The sequence below is a fragment of the Salmo salar genome, chromosome 10, assembly GCF_965601325.2.
Source record: "Salmo salar chromosome 10, fSalSal1, whole genome shotgun sequence".
Classification (NCBI taxonomy): domain Eukaryota; kingdom Metazoa; phylum Chordata; class Actinopteri; order Salmoniformes; family Salmonidae; genus Salmo; species Salmo salar.
The window spans coordinates 74,714,360-74,732,029 of NC_138300.1; the positions used below are offsets into that span (position 1 = coordinate 74,714,360).

At 47.1% G+C, this 17,670-nt stretch overlaps 1 protein-coding gene across 4 annotated transcripts in view; it reads left to right on the forward strand.

Annotated features, from left to right (window-relative positions):
• znf609a (zinc finger protein 609a) overlaps positions 1-11,752 on the forward strand; it is a 198,748-nt gene extending 186,996 nt beyond the window's left edge. For all 4 annotated transcript variants that reach the window (XM_014123959.3, XM_014123962.3, XM_014123960.3 and 1 more), the window contains 5 exons: positions 1,784-4,196; positions 4,395-4,872; positions 5,057-5,395; positions 5,688-5,766; positions 6,195-11,752. In XM_014123959.3, coding sequence (XP_013979434.1) covers positions 1,784-4,196; positions 4,395-4,872; positions 5,057-5,395; positions 5,688-5,761 — 3,304 coding nt within the window. In that variant the 3' untranslated portion in view covers positions 5,762-5,766; positions 6,195-11,752. The remainder of the gene's footprint in view (positions 1-1,783; positions 4,197-4,394; positions 4,873-5,056; positions 5,396-5,687; positions 5,767-6,194) is intronic.
• The last annotated feature ends 5,918 nt before the right edge of the window (positions 11,753-17,670 follow it).

Below are 17,670 nucleotides of genomic sequence, written 5' to 3' on the forward strand. Positions count from 1 at the left end.
AGACCTAGACCCTGTCACAATGAACGAGCCAAGACGTTTGACAATCGTTTACGACCGAAGAATTTGCCCACGACGTGGAAATGTTGTCTGGGACGGCAAAATCGTGGCAGAAGACGGCTAAAATCGTACTGTCTGTGCTGTCCTTAAGGCCCATGCATCCGACGGAGAGAGAGAGCGAAACAATATTTTATGGACTGGACATTTTGTGCTGCTTTGGTGGAATTCTCCACTCTGTCTGGCCTACAATCCTCTCTTGAGTTCTGTATATACCATATTTATTGAAATAGGCTATAGCAAATGGGAATGGGCAAATTACTCGGAATGTCACTTGAGTGCTGCCCTGCTGTGCGCGCCAGTCAAGTTCAAATCTGTCCCATCACGATGTCGTCACCATCGACGATGGCTGTCAGTCATCGTCAATAGACGATGCTATGATGATATTCCCCAACCCTACAGTGAATATGGGAATATAAAGAGTCGATAGGTAATTGCTTCACCATGTGTTGGTAAGTAAGATTAACAATTGCTATAGTGCTGTAAGCAACCGTCCTTCATCTCCATAGCTTTGTGTGCCACACGGTAATCTTCTCATGCCATTTAACTGTGTATTCATCCATAATCAAAGTTGAAATTTGTTAGTGGTTCATGTAGAAAAAACCCAGCCTCACATGCCATCGTCCCAGATCAGATCTACACTGCAGCCGCCTTTCCTGCCGTGCAACACGTCTTTTGATAGAGCTCTGTGACTCTTCTCTCTTTCTCTCGCTCGGTTCCCTGTTGGCTGGTGTGTAAAGGGGGGGATGTTATCTCTTCCTATCTGATCAGCTGCCACGTCACCCTGGCCTAATCTGTGCGAGCCCCGTGTCGCTTGGCGATCTGTCAGAACACATTGGGCTGTCGAGATTGGGGGGATAACGAGAGGATCAGAATCCGGCACACGTCCGGGGCCTGTTAATTTTTTTTTTTAATAAATAAGTGCCCTCTGGAATCGGTGCAGTGATATTAGAGAGAGAGATGCAACGGGATTGAGTGGTTCACCACCTTTGGCTCGTATAGTTTTTTTTATGTGAGAGAGAGACTTTCTTATGCCACGATTTTGCGGTCCCAGACAACATTTCTGCATCATGGGCAAATTCTTAGGTCGTAAATGATTGTCGGACGTCTTGGCTCGTTCATTGTGACAGGGTGTAGGTCTGACGATTAAGTTCTGTCAGAAATGTTGAGCCTTTATCGTGTATTGTGGCTGGTATTACGAGCCGTTCCCGGTGACTGACCAATAGAAACACTGCTAGAACTGAGTATGCATACGTTAATACGATTATTGTGAATAGTCAGATTAATGTAATAATTTGATTTAAACGTTTACATGCTTTTCAAGAAGAATGATTTCCCTAATAATCTTGTTTACGTGACACATCTGAAATCAGGCTACCTAATGGGATTTTGATAAATGCACAAAATTGTCAATCAAAATAAACGTTCACCATGTTATTTTTGGGAAGCCTATTTGATTCTGAGTTTGGAAATAAAAAGTGAAAGGGAGAGAGAGAGAGAAAGAGAGGCTTTCCCATCTGAGTGTCTCTCTGCGGACCGAGAATGGCAACGGGATTGAGAGCGCTCAATTGAGTGGTTCAACACCTTTGGCTTGTATTGTTTCATATCCACTGTGTCAGTTCCTAATGGCTGTTGGTGGGGATTTCAGGAGGGCAGTGAGTTCTCTGGTTGGAAGGGGGGGGGGGGCTAATGGCCAATAGGTCTAATTCTCTGGTTTCGGTTCTCTTAGGTTCTGTGAGTCCCCCACCAGCGACTTGGAGATGAGGAACGGCCGGGGCCGGGGGAAGAGGATGAGGCCTATCGGTAACACACCTGTCAACGAGAACAGCAACTCCTCAGACAACAAGGGCAGTGGCACCAGCAAGACGCGCGCTGCCAATAACAGCAGCAAGAGCCGGCGGGGCAGCCAGACGTCGTCGGAGCGTCGCACACCGCCCAACAGCAACACAGAGGATGTCAAGGCCAGCTCGTCGTCGGCCAACAAGCGCAAGAACAAGCCCGCCTCGGACATGGAGCCAAACTCCAGCTCTGAGGACACCAAGGGCAGCAAGCGCATGCGCACCAACTCCAACAGCGGCCCCAGAGGAGTGCCCCACCTGCCCCACACCGTCCTCCCCAGCATTCCCACCATTAAGGCAGAGCCCCTTCCCCCGCCGCAACTCGACCGCAATTGCCCTTCGCCGGTGCTCATCGACTGCCCGCACCCCAACTGCAACAAGAAATACAAGCACATCAATGGCCTCAAGTACCACCAGGCCCGCGCCCACAACGACGATGACATGAAGTTGGACATGGATGGGGACAGTGAGTACGGAGAGGACTCCACTCTTCACCCCGATCCGGGCAGCTGCAACGGTGCCTCCATCTCTCAGAAGGGCTGCTTGTCCCCGGCCCGCTCAGTCACACCCAAGGGCAGGGGCTTCGAGGCCCAGACTCCATCGCCCTCCTCTGGGAAGTTTGGCTCCAAGCAGAGTAAAAAGAAGCCCTGCGAGGCCGACCCGGAGGCAGGTGGCATGGCTATAGACGGCTGCGAAGACGGGCCCTGCCTTACAGATGAGGCCAGCAATGATGGCATGGACGACAAGAAAGACAGGGCCAAGAAGACTGGTAGCGGCTCCAAGGTGGACAAGCTGGCCCAGAAGGGCATGAAGTCAGCGCGGCCCATCGCCACTGCCATACCACCTCAGCAGCTGTACTCCCTACAGACGGCCGGCGGCTTCCCTGCAGCCAGCCCCGGCTCCACCCCTGCCTTGGGCTCAGTGGTTCAGTCCATTCCCAAGAGCCCGCAGCTGAAAGCCATCCAGCCCAAGCCCTCGGTCCCAGGAGACCCCTCGTCTGTGAACCCAGCTCTGAGCAGCTCAAAGGACAAGAAGAAGAAAGACAAGAAGAAGAAAGAGCCGGGAAAGGAGGGAGACAGCCCCAAAGGGCTAGGGAAAGGGAAGCCGGAAGAAGGCAAGAGCCCATACTCTGAATCCTCAGACCCGGGGAGCAAAGGTGATGGACTCCTGAACGGCTCATCGGACCCCCACCAGAGCCGGCTGGCCAGCATCAAGGCAGAGGCGGACAAGATCTACAGCTTCACCGACAACGCCCCCAGTCCATCCATCGGTGTGGCCAGCAGGATAGAGGCTGGAGGCATGGCCCAACCCCTCACCCCTCTCCACGTGGTCACGCAGAACGGAGCCGACAATTCCTCAGTGAAGACCAACAGCCCAGCCTACTCGGACATCTCAGACGCGGGCGAGGACGGCGAAGGTCGGGTGGAGGGCGCCAAGGGCATCAAGTCCGAGGAGCAGGCTATCCGAGAGGGGGCCAAGAAGGCCCTGTTCCCCGCCCAAACGCCCAGCAAGGAGTCCCCCTACTACCCTGGCTACGAGACTTACTACTCCCCGAACTACGCCAACCCCAACCCCAGCCCAGGGGTGTCGGTCACGGGGGCCACACTGCAGGAAGGGGCCCAGGTCAAGGTAAAGAAAGAGGAGCAGGAGGAGCCAGGCGATGAGGACCGTAAGGTCAAGCAGGAGCTGCAGGAGGACCGTAAGCCCGAGATGGGTGCCTCTGGACCGGGGCAACAGCAACAGGCCTCAGTCATCCAGCAGCGCTCCAACATGTACATGCAGCCTCTCTACTACAACCAGTATGCCTACGTTCCCCCGTACGCCTACCACCCGGACCAGGCCTACCACAACCACCTGATGAACACCAACCCAGCCTACCGGCAGCAGTACGACGAGAGACAGCGGCAGGCAGCAGCCGAGCAGCACCGCGCCGCCGAGAAGAAATCGGACGCTGCTGGAAAGGACAGGGATCGAGAGGGCTCCTCGGGGAAGGAGCTGAGTGAGGAATGGAAGCAGAAGGCTTCGGTGCCCCCCACCCTCTCCAAGGCCCCCAGTCTCACAGATTTGGGAAAAGGAGGGCCACCCCAGGGCAAGCTGTCCAAAGATCCCTTGTCTTCCTTGGAGCAGGCCAAGTCATCGGTCATCATGCCCAAGGGTGAGGATGCCAAGGCGCCGGCCCAGCAGGCCGAGGGGCTGAAGATGAAGCTGAGCGAGGGAGGGCACCATGGGAAGAGGGAGGAGCTCAAGGCGGGCATGGAGTCGGGCAGGCCCTCGGCCATGGAGCAGGGCATGTGGTACAGACAGGTAACATGACCCAGCTGTGTTTGAATCTGTTGATTTTGATTGGATGTTTAAAGTAATGAGCCACCCATTCAAAATTAGCAGTATACATTTTTTTGTTGTTGTGTATTTTGGGAAATGTTTAAGTGAATTTTTAAAAATGTGTAAGATACAACTGTTGAGATATTGTCTGTAATGAGATATATGTTGTGGTGTTTTCAGGAGCCTGACTCGCGGCTGTGGCCTTACGTTTACCCCAGCAAGTACCCTGAGGCCCAGAAACCACAGGACGAGGAGCGGTGGAAAGAGGAACGCGACAGGGAACGGGAAAGAGACCGAGATCGAGCAGATCGAGAGAGGGACAGGGACCGAGACAACCGAGACAGGGAACGGGACCGAGACAGAGACCGAAAGGGCAAGGAGGGCAGGGATGAGAGGGCTCGGTCCAAAGACACCACCCCCAAGGAGGAGAGCAAAGAGGGGGCTGAGCCCCGGTCGTCGTTGGCGGCCTCTGAGGAGCACCGGGGGATGGTGAAGGACCCGAGGGCCACTGCTGCCCACATGCAGTTCTCCTCTCCCCTGGCCCAGCACCAGGGCTACATTCCCTACATGCACGGAGCCTACGGCTACGGCCAGGGCTATGACCCCAGCCACCCGGGCTACCGCGGGATGCCCTCGGTCATGATGCAGAACTACCCTGGTAAGAGTTAAGGCCATGGGATACATACACCTCTTCCAATGGGATTGTATTTTCAGTCTGTACTATGATGATATGTACAAAAATGACTTGGGTGTATTAATTCCTGACATTTTCTGCTTTGATTGGAAATGGAAACGCTCAATCGACTCATGTCCTGGTGTCTAACCACCTCTGTCACCCCCAGGTTCCTACTTCTCCTTCTCTCCCTACGGCAGTAAAATGGGGCCAGGCGAAGAGGGCGGCGAGAAGGCGTCACGCGCCAGCCCCACGGTCAGCGGCAAGTCCGCCTCGGAGGCCAAGGCCCTGGACATCCTTCACCAGCACGCCAGCCAGTACAAGAGCAAGTCGCCGACAGTCGGCGACAAGACCCCCTTGCACGAACGGGAACGGGAGCGCGCCGCTTCCGAACGAGACCGAGACATGGACCGGCCGCGCTCCTCGCCCTCGCAGCGCATCCTGCCTTCCCATCACCACCTGGGCTACCCGCTTCTCTCGGGGCAGTACGACCTGTCCTATGCCACAGGTGAGTGACGGATGGACGCCCACAAACGGGCTCAAGCACACGGAACACATCTCTGCCTTTGGTGCTCAGTTAGCTAACTGCTCAAATGGAGCGTTTTTCTATGGTAATCACATAACTGTAACATTATATAACTTTGTAAGGCCCTTTTCTCCCACCTAAGGTACTATAGAAAAAGTACAGTAATAACATGCAATCCATGAGTAGCCAAACTTGGTGTAGGAGTGTATTGACAAAAGTTGGAGTCATTATTAGAATATGGAGGCGTATCTAACGTTGGGCTCTTCCTTCACAGGTCTCTCCTCATCAGCCATTGTTGCCAGTCAGCAAGCCTCCGCCCCCTCCATGTACCCCCCTGCACGGAGGTGAGAATGGTAAGCAAGAACCAGACCCCCTTCACAGCTCCTGAGGACAAAAAATGCTGCATACACACACACACACACACACACACACACACACACACACACTTCTTCCTGGTGTTTAAACATGGTCATTTTTCTGAAGCTAGTACCTTAGTCAAAACTGCTACTGACTACTAGAAGGATTTCCAGTTGTTTGATGACAAACATACATTGCATTCTATGGTGCCCTCTGCTGGACACAATATGAACAAACGTCAACTACATTTTATTCCAAGCATCATTCGAGAAAACAGAATGTGTGATTCTCTGTAGGGCGTTACTACAACATAGGCTGGATTAAGCAATGCTAAATACAGGCCAATCATCTTGTTGAATGTGGATTTAAAAAGTCTTGCTTTTGCTGTTGTATAACTCTCCCTGTGTCTTATTTTCCCCCACAGGGAGACCTGATTGGCTGACCTCAACCTTGCCTGGAGCCATGTGACTGGATCACATGAGGAAGCGTGCTGTGGCGCTCATTTTTAGACATCAGTTCAATGGTGTTTGTTGTACTTTTAGTTGATTTTGCCTGGTTGTTCCGGCTGATCTGGTTCCTCCTCCCTCAGCTTCATTGATGGCCACCCCACAGCAAGGCTTCCTGTGGCTTGGTTGAGGGCGCACCGAGCCCACCTCCTCTGGTACCGCGCGGCACGGCCAACCAACCAGCCAGTCCATTGACTCCTTTGCACTGCTGAGACATTCACAGGAAGGACTAAAAGGCTTGAAAAAAGGCCTGATGAGACTGGCACATTCTGATGGGGTGAGGCCCATCGACGGCCATTTTGGAACTAGAGAGTGCACTAGGGAGAGGAGGTTGATCAGAAACAAACTGGATTAAGTTTGAAATCACTACATGGAAATATGGACTTAATGGATTGTTCACGGATCCTGGGCCTTAGCGTAATAGAGTTGCAGCTTAACTTGAGGAAGTGGGTTGTTTCGTCCATCCACCAACCTACCCACTGACCCTGAGGACATCTTGAGACATTCATTGCAATGGACCCATTTTATTTTTCGGTTGTGTTTTTTGGGGGGGATGGTTGTTGTTTGGGCCAGAGGAGGGACCGACTGGTATCCCCATCCCTCTCCACCACTCTGGGCTTTCTATGCAAGCCGAAGCTGCTCATCTCCATACACTGACAGAAACAGCCCTCCTCTCTGTCTGTTCAGTTTCAGGGGGAGGAACTTTCAAGTTCACAATGATGTTGGGTTTTTTTTTTGTTGTGAAAAGTTATCATCCGCCTACTTGAGTTTGTTTAGAGCGTCAACAATATCCATGTTATTTTTTTTTTTTGTATGAGGCTTTTGTGCGTTGTTCGTTCCACATCTTGGCTTGACTACCTTGTTTCCATCTCACTCTGACCCAGTAAGGAAACTCCCTTGGCTGTTTGCCGCTGCTTCGAACACTACTGGCCTCTCAGTGGCGGCGGCGGCAGCTGTGTCACGGGTTTCCTTTTCCAAAGGGTCATCCAGTTTACAAAGCAGCACCAATGCATCCGCTACAGCTACAGCTCCCGGCTGCTCAGCGAGGGTCCCGCCTTAGAGGGAGAGGACATATCTGTGCCAGGAGGTATTTTGGCTCCGAGAGAGAAGAGGAACAGAGAGAGGAGTACAGATGCACCATTCAGGGGCTCTCCAAGCTCTGTGACCCGGAAAGGGAAGGAGAAAGATGCACTGATCGGAAAGGCCGTCTGGATTCTTCAGATGCTGCCTCTGGTTCTATAGAACCATCTATCCAAGCCATCCATCCTCACTGGACACTGCAGAGGCTGGAAAAGGAGAGAGGGTCCATAGAGCCATCCATCCAGCTCTTACAGTACATATGGCATTTGTTTTGGCTGTTGTGGGCCCCAAGTGTCAGTTTGTGGACATGCAAGCTGTCTGGGACCCACAGGACTTTGTATGTGAACAGTTGGCAACTGTCTGCAAGCCACAAGCTGGCTACTGCTGCTAGTCTCTCACCAAACTGCATCATGGGATGGCCGCAGTCCTCCCTCATCAGTGGACATCTAAGAACACAGAGGGGGGCTCTCGCCGGGCTCTCTCCAGAGCTGTCGATGGATGCTCAGTAGATATGGCAGCTGCTGCACTCGCTCTCCCTCTGATCTAGTGTGTAGTGCTGGAGAGACAGGCAGCTCACTCCTGTATATTTATTAGAGGACTTATAGTCACGGAGTGCTGTGTTACTGGGAGTTGGCACATGCCCCTGTACTATATTTGGTGAATGAAAGCAATTGCAAAATTGAATCTCTCCTGCTGGCCCACATCCCCTCCCATCGTATCTCTCTCCTTTCCAACTATCTGTGTGTGTGTGTGCCTGCATGGAGTAAGGCGGCACTGTAACGAGTTAGCCCAACGCATAGTCCTTCCCGTCGGAGCAAGCCGTGTGCACGTTTGCTTTGGGACACTTCCTAGCAGCTCCCTCCCGCCCTTCTCTCGCTCTCTTTTTCCCACACGCACTCACTATTGTGGTTTTCTGTATATAGTGTACAGAGGAATTCTTTTAAAAAGGTTTGTTCGATGCTATTGAAAAAATGTATTTTTTTTGTTGGTCTGTTAGCCTTCTCTTTTTCCCTACCATTCTTGATATAATATGACAAACTGTAGCTGGTGTAACAGCTTTAGAATCGAAGTGTTGTGATCATTTTTTCCCCTCCCTGCCTGGACCCCACCCCTTCAGAAGCTTGTTGTCCCCCCTCGAAGCCCATGACGCCATTTTAGTCCCTTCTTCGCGCACGTTCCCAAGCCGCCTCGAGGAAAACAATGTCACATTTCAACATGTCATTGTAACCGTCACTCCTTTGTTGTTGTCGTTGTTTTTCGGTTCCACGAGATGCTGATCGTGAATGCAGTTTGTTGGCTGGGAGTCGGTACGTGATTACTTTCTGCCGTGATAGACAAAGTAGAGGACGGGAGCGAGACAGGCTGAGAGCAGAGCAGCTGTCTAGAGGGTTGATAGAGAGGTAAAACACAGCAGATTCTCCCACCCGGTCCACTCCTCTCCCGTTTAATGGTGCCCATCGATCCCAACACCAGCGCCCGCCCCCGCCCCGCCCGCTAAAAACAGTCAATCTGATTCGCTCTGATGCTTTTATTACCCTTCATGGATCCGGCTTGCTCGGGTGCGCAGCACGGAAAGTCTGAAATAATAAATGAGATTTGTGGTTTTTGTATTGTTGTGTGATTTAGGGCCGGTTCAAAATGTACGTGGGGGCAGAGGGGGGGGGGGGGGGGGTCGGTTATAGAGGAGGGTTGTGTGTTTTTTTTACTACTGGGCACAGGGGAGGGTAGTTTACATTCACCATTTAGCAGGTTTTACTATATCATTTCTTCCATCCTAGCCAATTGTCCTCATCTGCTTGCATGCTCCTCCCCTATATCAAGGTGTTTTGGTACTTCCTTTATGCACAACGTTTTTCCATGTGCTAACTTCTTACTGTACCACAGGTCAGTATAGTCTAACAGTATGTCCTTCCCTCTATTCACCATTCATTGTGACAATAGTGGTAGGTGGATCGTTTGTCCAGATCTGCAATAGGTTAACTAGCAATCATAGCACACAAAGAAAAATTCTAATCTGCACCAATTTTCTAGATAAAACCACAAGAACATAGAGGAATAGCTGATAGGCAGCGGAGAGGCCAGGTGTCTCATTGCACATGGAATAACAGTGAACACATGAAGCTCACCCTATAGATCTTGTTTAGGGACAATAAAAAACGATCCTATCCTAGACTAGCCTACAACACCACAATGCATTAAATAATTGCATGAATGTTTTCAAGTGACTACAACATTCTACTCTAGGCTGTAAACTGTAGTGAAAACATCATTTCAATAACGGCGCAAAAGCCCTGTTTATATGAATGTTTCATTCCATTTGGATCAGTTGTGGGTCTAGAAAAGCACAGTAGCAGGCCAGTCTAGCTATATTTTTTCCTTCTGATACCGAATGCGCTGTCTGTTGCGGATCATCATTCTCCCAGGTGATCCTATAATAATGTAGCCACATAGGCCCATGCTCCCAGCAGGCCCAGTGATTCAGGAAAAGATTAACCTGCGTTTTGCCTCCTCTCTGATCCGTACGACTATTCCTCGCGCAACTAGAACCATAGCGCTTCAATATTTGTCATTTCACTTTTTTTAAATGTATCAGCTTTTATGTGTGGCATAAACACAACCAGTCACCATGTTTTCATCTGATTAGGCTAGTTCAGAAGTCTCCTGTAGGCTGCCTTCGCACGTCGGTCCACTAATATAATTCCGGCATCCGAACTGTGCGCTGGCCATTTTGTATTTCATTGAACCTTTTATTTAACTTGGTAAATCAGTTAAGAACAAATTCTTATCTACAATGCCGGCCTACCCCGGCCAAACCCTAACCTGGACGATGCTGGGCCAATTGTGCGCCGCCCTATTGGACTCTCAATCACGGCCGGTTGTGATACACCCTGGAATCGAACCAGGGTCTGTCGTGACACCTCTAGCACTGAGATGCAGTGCCTTAGACCGCTGCGCCACTCGGGAGCCCATTTGAGGAATAGAAAGAGCCATCTGTTACAAAACACCAAAATGTTTAATAACATTCGGAGATTGTCAAGCCAAGCCTTCGATACTGGGTACAACGTAGGGAGGGATGTATTTTCTGTTTGTCCAGATTGACATAATCTATTTAAATTTTGGTGTTGAAAACACAAAACATGATGTTGAAGGGCCCGAAATTGGTAATCCGTGTGCAGTTATGCTTTGCTTATTGGTTGTGTGGTGCATTGGCACAGAAACCTGTTGGTGGAAAATTAGTTGCATATATTTTCTATAAATATAGCATCAAAATGTTGAAAATCTGATTTCCCCCTAGCGGATCGTTGTCTGCCAGACTCTGATTGTAGTGTAATGAGACCAGCAGGGAGAATCTAGTCCGTGGTGGTCGGCAAACCCTGAACCTTCTGGCCCGTAGCCCTGCGTGACATCGACTGTGCCGCAAAAGTATGCTAAAGTGGTAAAGTCGATATCCCCGTTTATAAAGACGGGTCGCTACAGTTATTATTATTTGTGGTTGTAGTCTTTTAATGGGAGGGTTAATTCAAGGGTGTGCACATTTTTTCAAAGGACAAGGTGAGTGTCTTGAAAAGGTTTTTTACGTTGGGGGAGGGGGGCTGCATTTTCCTCACCACATGACTGTTGATGCTCAGCCGTGATTGGAACCTGGCACAGATGTTTTTTGTTTTTTTTCAAAGTCGATTTTTCTGTTGTTGAGATGTGTCCTTAATACAATGGGGGAGGAGCTAGTGTTTTGTTTTTAATCAGTCTGTACAGAGTGGGATGGAAGGTGGGTGAGGTTATATAGTAATAATGTCATTTTCTGCTGTTCTACATCTCATTGTTAAACCACATACCCTGTGCTGGTGGCAGGCTGTTAAAAAAATGATGAGGGGAGGAAAAAAAAAAAAAGCACTTGATTTTATTTTTCGAGAATCTAGTTTGCGGATCTTTTTTTTTTGTACGTTGACACCCGCCAGCCAGAGAAATGACTTGTTGATCAAACTCCCACGGCAGCCATTGTTGAGGCGTTGTCTCAAATGGTGCCTGGGTAGTCAATCCTTGTATTCCTCCCGCAGGGGGACGAGGGAATGTTCTTGTGTGGGATGTCCTCTTCCTGTTCTCTATTCATAACCCTGCCCCCTAAACCCCCCCTGCCCTATCACACTCAGCCCTGCCCCCAGAGCAGTGGCTCAGTATCAGTCATCGGTACTTGAAAGAAAGATGTTTACAGCTTTTTTTTTTTATTGCTATGATTTGTTTTTGGTTCATCCCACACCTCTTCTCCTCCCCCGCTGTCCTTTCCCCAAGGGTTTCTCTCTTATGTAAAGTGTACATTGCCACGTTTTTTTTTTATACAATACTGTAACTTGCCTTTGTACATTTAGGCAAAAAAATAAATCTTTTTATGAGACAATCACTCCTGTCCCGTCTGTCTTGTCTTTATTTCCACAGGAAAGTAAAGGGCATGGATCACCATAGGTGTTGCTATTGGGAAACACAGGTTCACCAACCTATCAGACTATAAGGTTATTTTTCAACGTTCTGGTACTTGCTTGTGTTCAAAAATGGTTCACCATGCCCACAAACTCCGCTAACACTTACTAACTACAGGCACGCTTATATACTCATAGTGTATTTTAACGCTTGTTATAAGTTGTCAGAATTCATAAATAGTTCTAACATCCTTACAATACATCACTATGATGCATTATAAGACCAAAGTGCATAATGCATCATAGATCCAACTTCAAAATAGTGTTATAGGTGTATTACCCAACTCAGTGGGTTGGTTACCCTATACACGTATCCGGTAGGGCTATGATGCACCATAGTGATGATGATGTATTATCAAGACGTTACTAATTCTGAGTTGTTATGAAGCAGGTTTTATAATGGATTATAAGTGTATCGTAAGGCATTGTAAATGCACTTTCAAGGCGTGTGTGCATCATCGAAAGCGTTACCCGAATTCCACTACGTTTATCCATTTTTAACTTCATTGTTATTCAATTGGGCACTGGTGATACATTTTGTGATGCAGTAGGGCACATTGACCACAGAGGGGCTCTGGCTTACCGACAGTAATTCTCCTCTCGATCCAAGTTGTGAGAGCTGTTTGGCATTCGACGAACTGCACGCTTGTGGTTTGCTTTGAAAGGAATGCTACCCACGCACACTGCACACTATTAAAGTGAGTTGAAGGATATGGGTCACACTGTTTTCTTAGTCTAGTTGGGGATTTGTCAGCTCAATACCAGGCTTCTTTTCAGCTTTTTGAGAAATCAGGTGACCAAGCCTGACTGGCTCAAGATAAAAGCACCTTATAAAACACTCCAGCCTCGTGCACAGCGGTTGCTATGGAGACACTGTTGGAAGTTGATGGGATGAAGGAAGCCCTGTACCTGAATGAATGACCTACCCTGAGTGCAGTCTCAAGAGAATACCCCTACTGTAGGCTTCTGGAGTCTTTGCCTCTGGCTGTAGTGAGAGCAATGGTGTTTTACTTGCCAGTAAATATTTTCGCATCTTTTTCCTCATGCGTAACTGAGAAGGAAATGTGTGCTTTAAAAAAAATAAAAATCCCTCCCCTCATAAGTAGCCACTCGCCCGCCCTATGTTCATTCTCACCTCTTCCTCGCAAAGAGTACTAGGCTAAATCCAAAATCACGCCCTCGGCTCTCCATTTGCACAAGTGTCCCAAAGCTGAGGGAGTGAGAAATATAAACACAACATGTAACAATTTCAAAGATTCTGCTGAGTTACAGTTAATATAAGTCAATTGAAATAATTGAATTAGGCCCTAATCTATACATTTCACATGACTGGGAATACAGATATGCATCTGTTGTTCAGATGCATAAAAAAAAGTTAGGGCGTGGATCAGAAAACCAGTCAGTATCTGGTGTGACCACCATTTGCGTCATGCAGGGCGACACATCTCCTTCGCATAGAGTTGATCAGGCTGTTGATTATGGCCCGTGGGATGTTGTTCCACTACTCTTCAATGGCTGTGTGAAGTTTCTTGATATTGGCGGGAACTGGAACACGCTTTCGTACACCTCGATCCAGAGCATCCCAAACATAGTCAATGGGTGACATGTCTGGTGAGTATTTAGGCCATGGAAGAACTGGGACATTTTCAGCTTCCAGGAACTGTGTACAGATCCTTGCGACATGGGGCCGTGTATTATCATGCTGAAACATGAGGTGATGACGGTGGATGAATGGCACGACAATGGGCCTCAGGATCTCGTCACGGTATCTCTGCATTCAAATTTCCATGGATAAAATGCAATTGTTGCCGTAGCTTATGCCTGCCCATACCTTTCTGTACGGGCGTTGAATGTTACCTCCCTACAGTTGGCTTACCATGCCGATTTGATACTATAGATGCCTCATCTAGCTATGTTTTGTTACGTCACGGAAAATGTTCTCATAACACAGAAACTGTCCAGTCTTGCTGATGACTATATAATGTTTGTACAAAACATTCGCCTCATGTTGCAAGAATGCTTCTAGAACTTTCTTGAAAGGTTCCCAGAATGTTTCATTAGGTTGTGGGAACAGTCTGGTGAGAACATTGTGAGGACATCACAAAAGATGTTTTCCCAAAACACAAAAACGGTCCAGTTGTGGGGATTTCTTTTAGAGTGCAAAAAACATTCATCTGATGTTACAAGAATGTTCCCATAACACATTTCATCTGTTCTTTAAAGGTTCCCAGAATGTATCTTTAGGTTGTGGGAACATTGTGTGGATATGACAAGAGAGAGGTTCCCAAAACACTAAAACTGTCCAGTTTTAGTGCTGACATTCAGGGTATTGTTTGTATCAAGGTGCACAAAACATTCCTTTGATGTTCCAAGAATGTTGACAGAACAGACTTTGTGAGTTCTTAAAGGTTCCAGTGTGGGTACATTACAAGAGAGAGATTCCCAAAACACAAAATATGCTCAGGTGTGATAACATTCATACAATGTTTACGTTAGATTGCAGAGGAAATTCCTGTAAGGATGTTGACAAAACAGCTGGTCTACGTTCTTTAAAGGTTCCCAGAATATTTAATTAAGTTATGGGAGTTGTCTGGGATGCTGCAAGAATAATATTGTGATATTCACATAGGTTGCACAGAACATTCCAACAATGTTCCATAATTTTGAAATAAATCTGTTTTTAGGTTTAACATAATATTGCATTGATGTTCATACAATATAAATATGTTTTTAGGTTTAACATAACATTCCATTGATCATGCAATATACATTTGACCTTGTCTTGGAGGTCCTCAGAACATTTAAGGAACATTTAGAAAATTGTATTTTTAAGTGTTACCTAATATTACCACAACATTCTCAGCATGCAAATGTCTACTCTGATTGGTTAGAGATGATCCAAAAGCTGATGACTGTTTTGTACAACACCCCTTCATTTTGACTTCACTGCAAACGACTTCAACGATGGCAGTCTCAGACTGAAGTATGTAGTGAACATAGAGCAGAGGAGGACAATGACCCAAAACACCTCCAGGATGTGTAAGGACTATTTGACCAAGAAGGAGAGTGATGGAGTGCAATTGAGATGGTTTGGGATGAGTTGGACCGCAGAGTGAAGGAAAGCATCATATGTGGGAACTCCTTCAAGACTATTGGAAAAGCATTCCAGGTGAAGCTGGTTGAGAGAATGCCAAGACTGTACAAAGCTGTCATCAAGGCAAATGGTGGCTATTTTGAAGAATCTCAAATAAAATATATTTTGAGTTGTTTAACACATTTTTGGTTACTACATGATTCCATATGTGTTATTCATAGTTTGGATGTCTTCACTATTATTCTACAATGTAGAAAATAAAAAACATGGAATGCGTAGATGTGCCCAAACTTTTGACTCGTCCTGTATATATATTTTTTACACATATTTAGAGCAAAACGGAGAACACCATCGTGTTCATGAGTCTCCCATTTCCATAGAGTTGTCATAATAGTTTGTACGTCAAACCGTTCGGACACTACATACAGTTGAAGTCGGAAGTTTACATACACCTTAGCCAAATACATTTGAACTCCGTTTTTCACAATTCCTGACATTTAATCCTAGTAAAAATTCCCTGTCTTAGGTCAGTCAGGATCACCACTTTATTTTAAGAATGTGAAATGTCAGAATAATAATATAAATAATTATTTCTTTCAGCTTTTATTTCTTTCATTACATTCCCAGTGGGTCAGAAGTTTACATACACTCAATTAGTATTTGATAGCATTGCCTTTAAATTGTTTAACTTCGGTCAAACGTTTCGAATAGCCTTCCACAAGCTTCCCACAATAAGTTGGGTGAATTTTGGCCCATTCCTCCTGACATAGCTGGTGTAACTGAGTCAGGTTTGTAGGCCTCCTTGCTCGCCTATGCTTTTTCAGTTCTGCCCACCAATTTTCTATAGGATTGAGGTCAGGGCTTTGTGATGGCCACTCCAATACCATGACTTTGTTGTCCTTAAGCCATTTTGCCACAACTTTTGGAAGTATGCTTGGGGTCAGTGTTCATTTGGAAGACCCATTTGCAACCAAGCTTTAACTTCCTGACTGATGTCTTGAGATGTTGCTTTAATGTATCCACATAATTTTCCTCCCTCATGATGCCATCTATTTTGTGTAGTGCACCAGTCCCTCCTGCAGCAAAGCACCCCCACAACATGATGCTGCCACCCCCATGCTTCACGGTTGGGATGGTGTTCTTCGGCTTGCAAGCCTCCCCCTTTTTCCTCCAAACATAACAGTGGTCATTATGGCCAAACAGTTACATTTTTGTTTCATCAGACAAGAGGACATTTCTCCAAAAAGTACGATCTTTGTCCCCATGTGCAGTTGCAAACCGTATTCTGGCTTTTTTTATGGAGGTTTTGGAGCAGTGGCTTCTTCCTTGCTGAGCGGCCTTTCAGATTATGCGATATAGGACTCATTTTACTGTGGCTATAGATACTTTTGTACCTGTTTCCTCCAGCATCTTCACAGGGTCCTTTGCTGTTGTTCTGGGATTGTTTTGCACTTTTTGCACCAAAGTACGTTCATCTCTAGGAGACAGAACGCGTCTCCTTCCTGAGCGGTATGACGGCTACGTGGTCCCATTGTGTTTATACTTGCGTACTATTGTTTGTACAGATGAACGTGGTACCTTCAGGCGTTTGGTGAATCAGACTTGTGGAGGTCTACAATTTTTTTCTGAGGTCTTGGCTGATTTCTTTTGATTTTCCCATGATGTCAAGCAAAGAGGCACCGAGTTTGAAGGTAGGCCTTGAAATACATCCACAGGCACACCTCCACTTGACTCAAATTATGTCAATTAGCCTATCAGAAGCTTCTAAATCCATGACATCATTTTCTGGAATTTTCCAAGCTGTTTAAAGGCACAGTCAACTTAGTGTATGTAAACTTCTGACCCACTGGAATTGTGATACCGTGTATTATAAGTGAAATAATCTGTCTGTGAACAATTGTTGGAAGAATTCCTTGTGTCATGCACAAAGTAGATGTCCTAACCGACTTGCCAAAACTATAGTTTGTTAACAAGACATTTGTGGAGTGGTTGAAAAACTAGTTCAACTGTATGTTTTCGTGAGAAGGCCGATTTTAGGGATGTCTCATGGTCTGACAAACACCGCTCTAGCTCTTCCACCTTTCACCACCGACGTCAAAATGTGACATCAGCTAATGCGGTGGAAAACCCCCTGATATCTCTACCTTAAGCTGATGGATTTTGATGGGGCTCCCAAGTGGCGCAGCCATCCAAGGCACTACATCTCAGTGAAAGAGGCATCACTGCAGTTCCTGGTTCGAATCCAGGCTACATCACATCTGGCTGTGATTGGGAGTCCCATAGGGCGGACTGGAGTGTCTGCGAGGGGTTCGGCGCAGATTAACAGAAGGAATAGCTTCGCTGCACTGGTGCTTGATCTACCTGCGCCTTCATTGCTGGGACTGCCTGTGTCTGCGACAAGGTTCATGAAATCAATAATTTACTAGTAAAAAATGACATTCATATTCTATCTAAAACTCACTTAGATAATACCTTTGATGATACGGTGGTAGCAATACATGGTTATAACATCTACAGAAAAGGCAAATGCCAGAGGTGTTGCTGTTTATATTGAGAACCACATTCCTTTAAAACCTCTCTGGGCTAGGCAGGACGAATTCGTCCCACCTACGCAACAGCCAGTTGAATCCCGTGGCGCGATTTTCAAATACCTTAGAAATGCTATTACTTCAATTTCTCAAACATCTGACTATTTTACAGCATTTTAAAGACAAGACTCTCGTTAGTCTAACCACACTGTCCGATTTC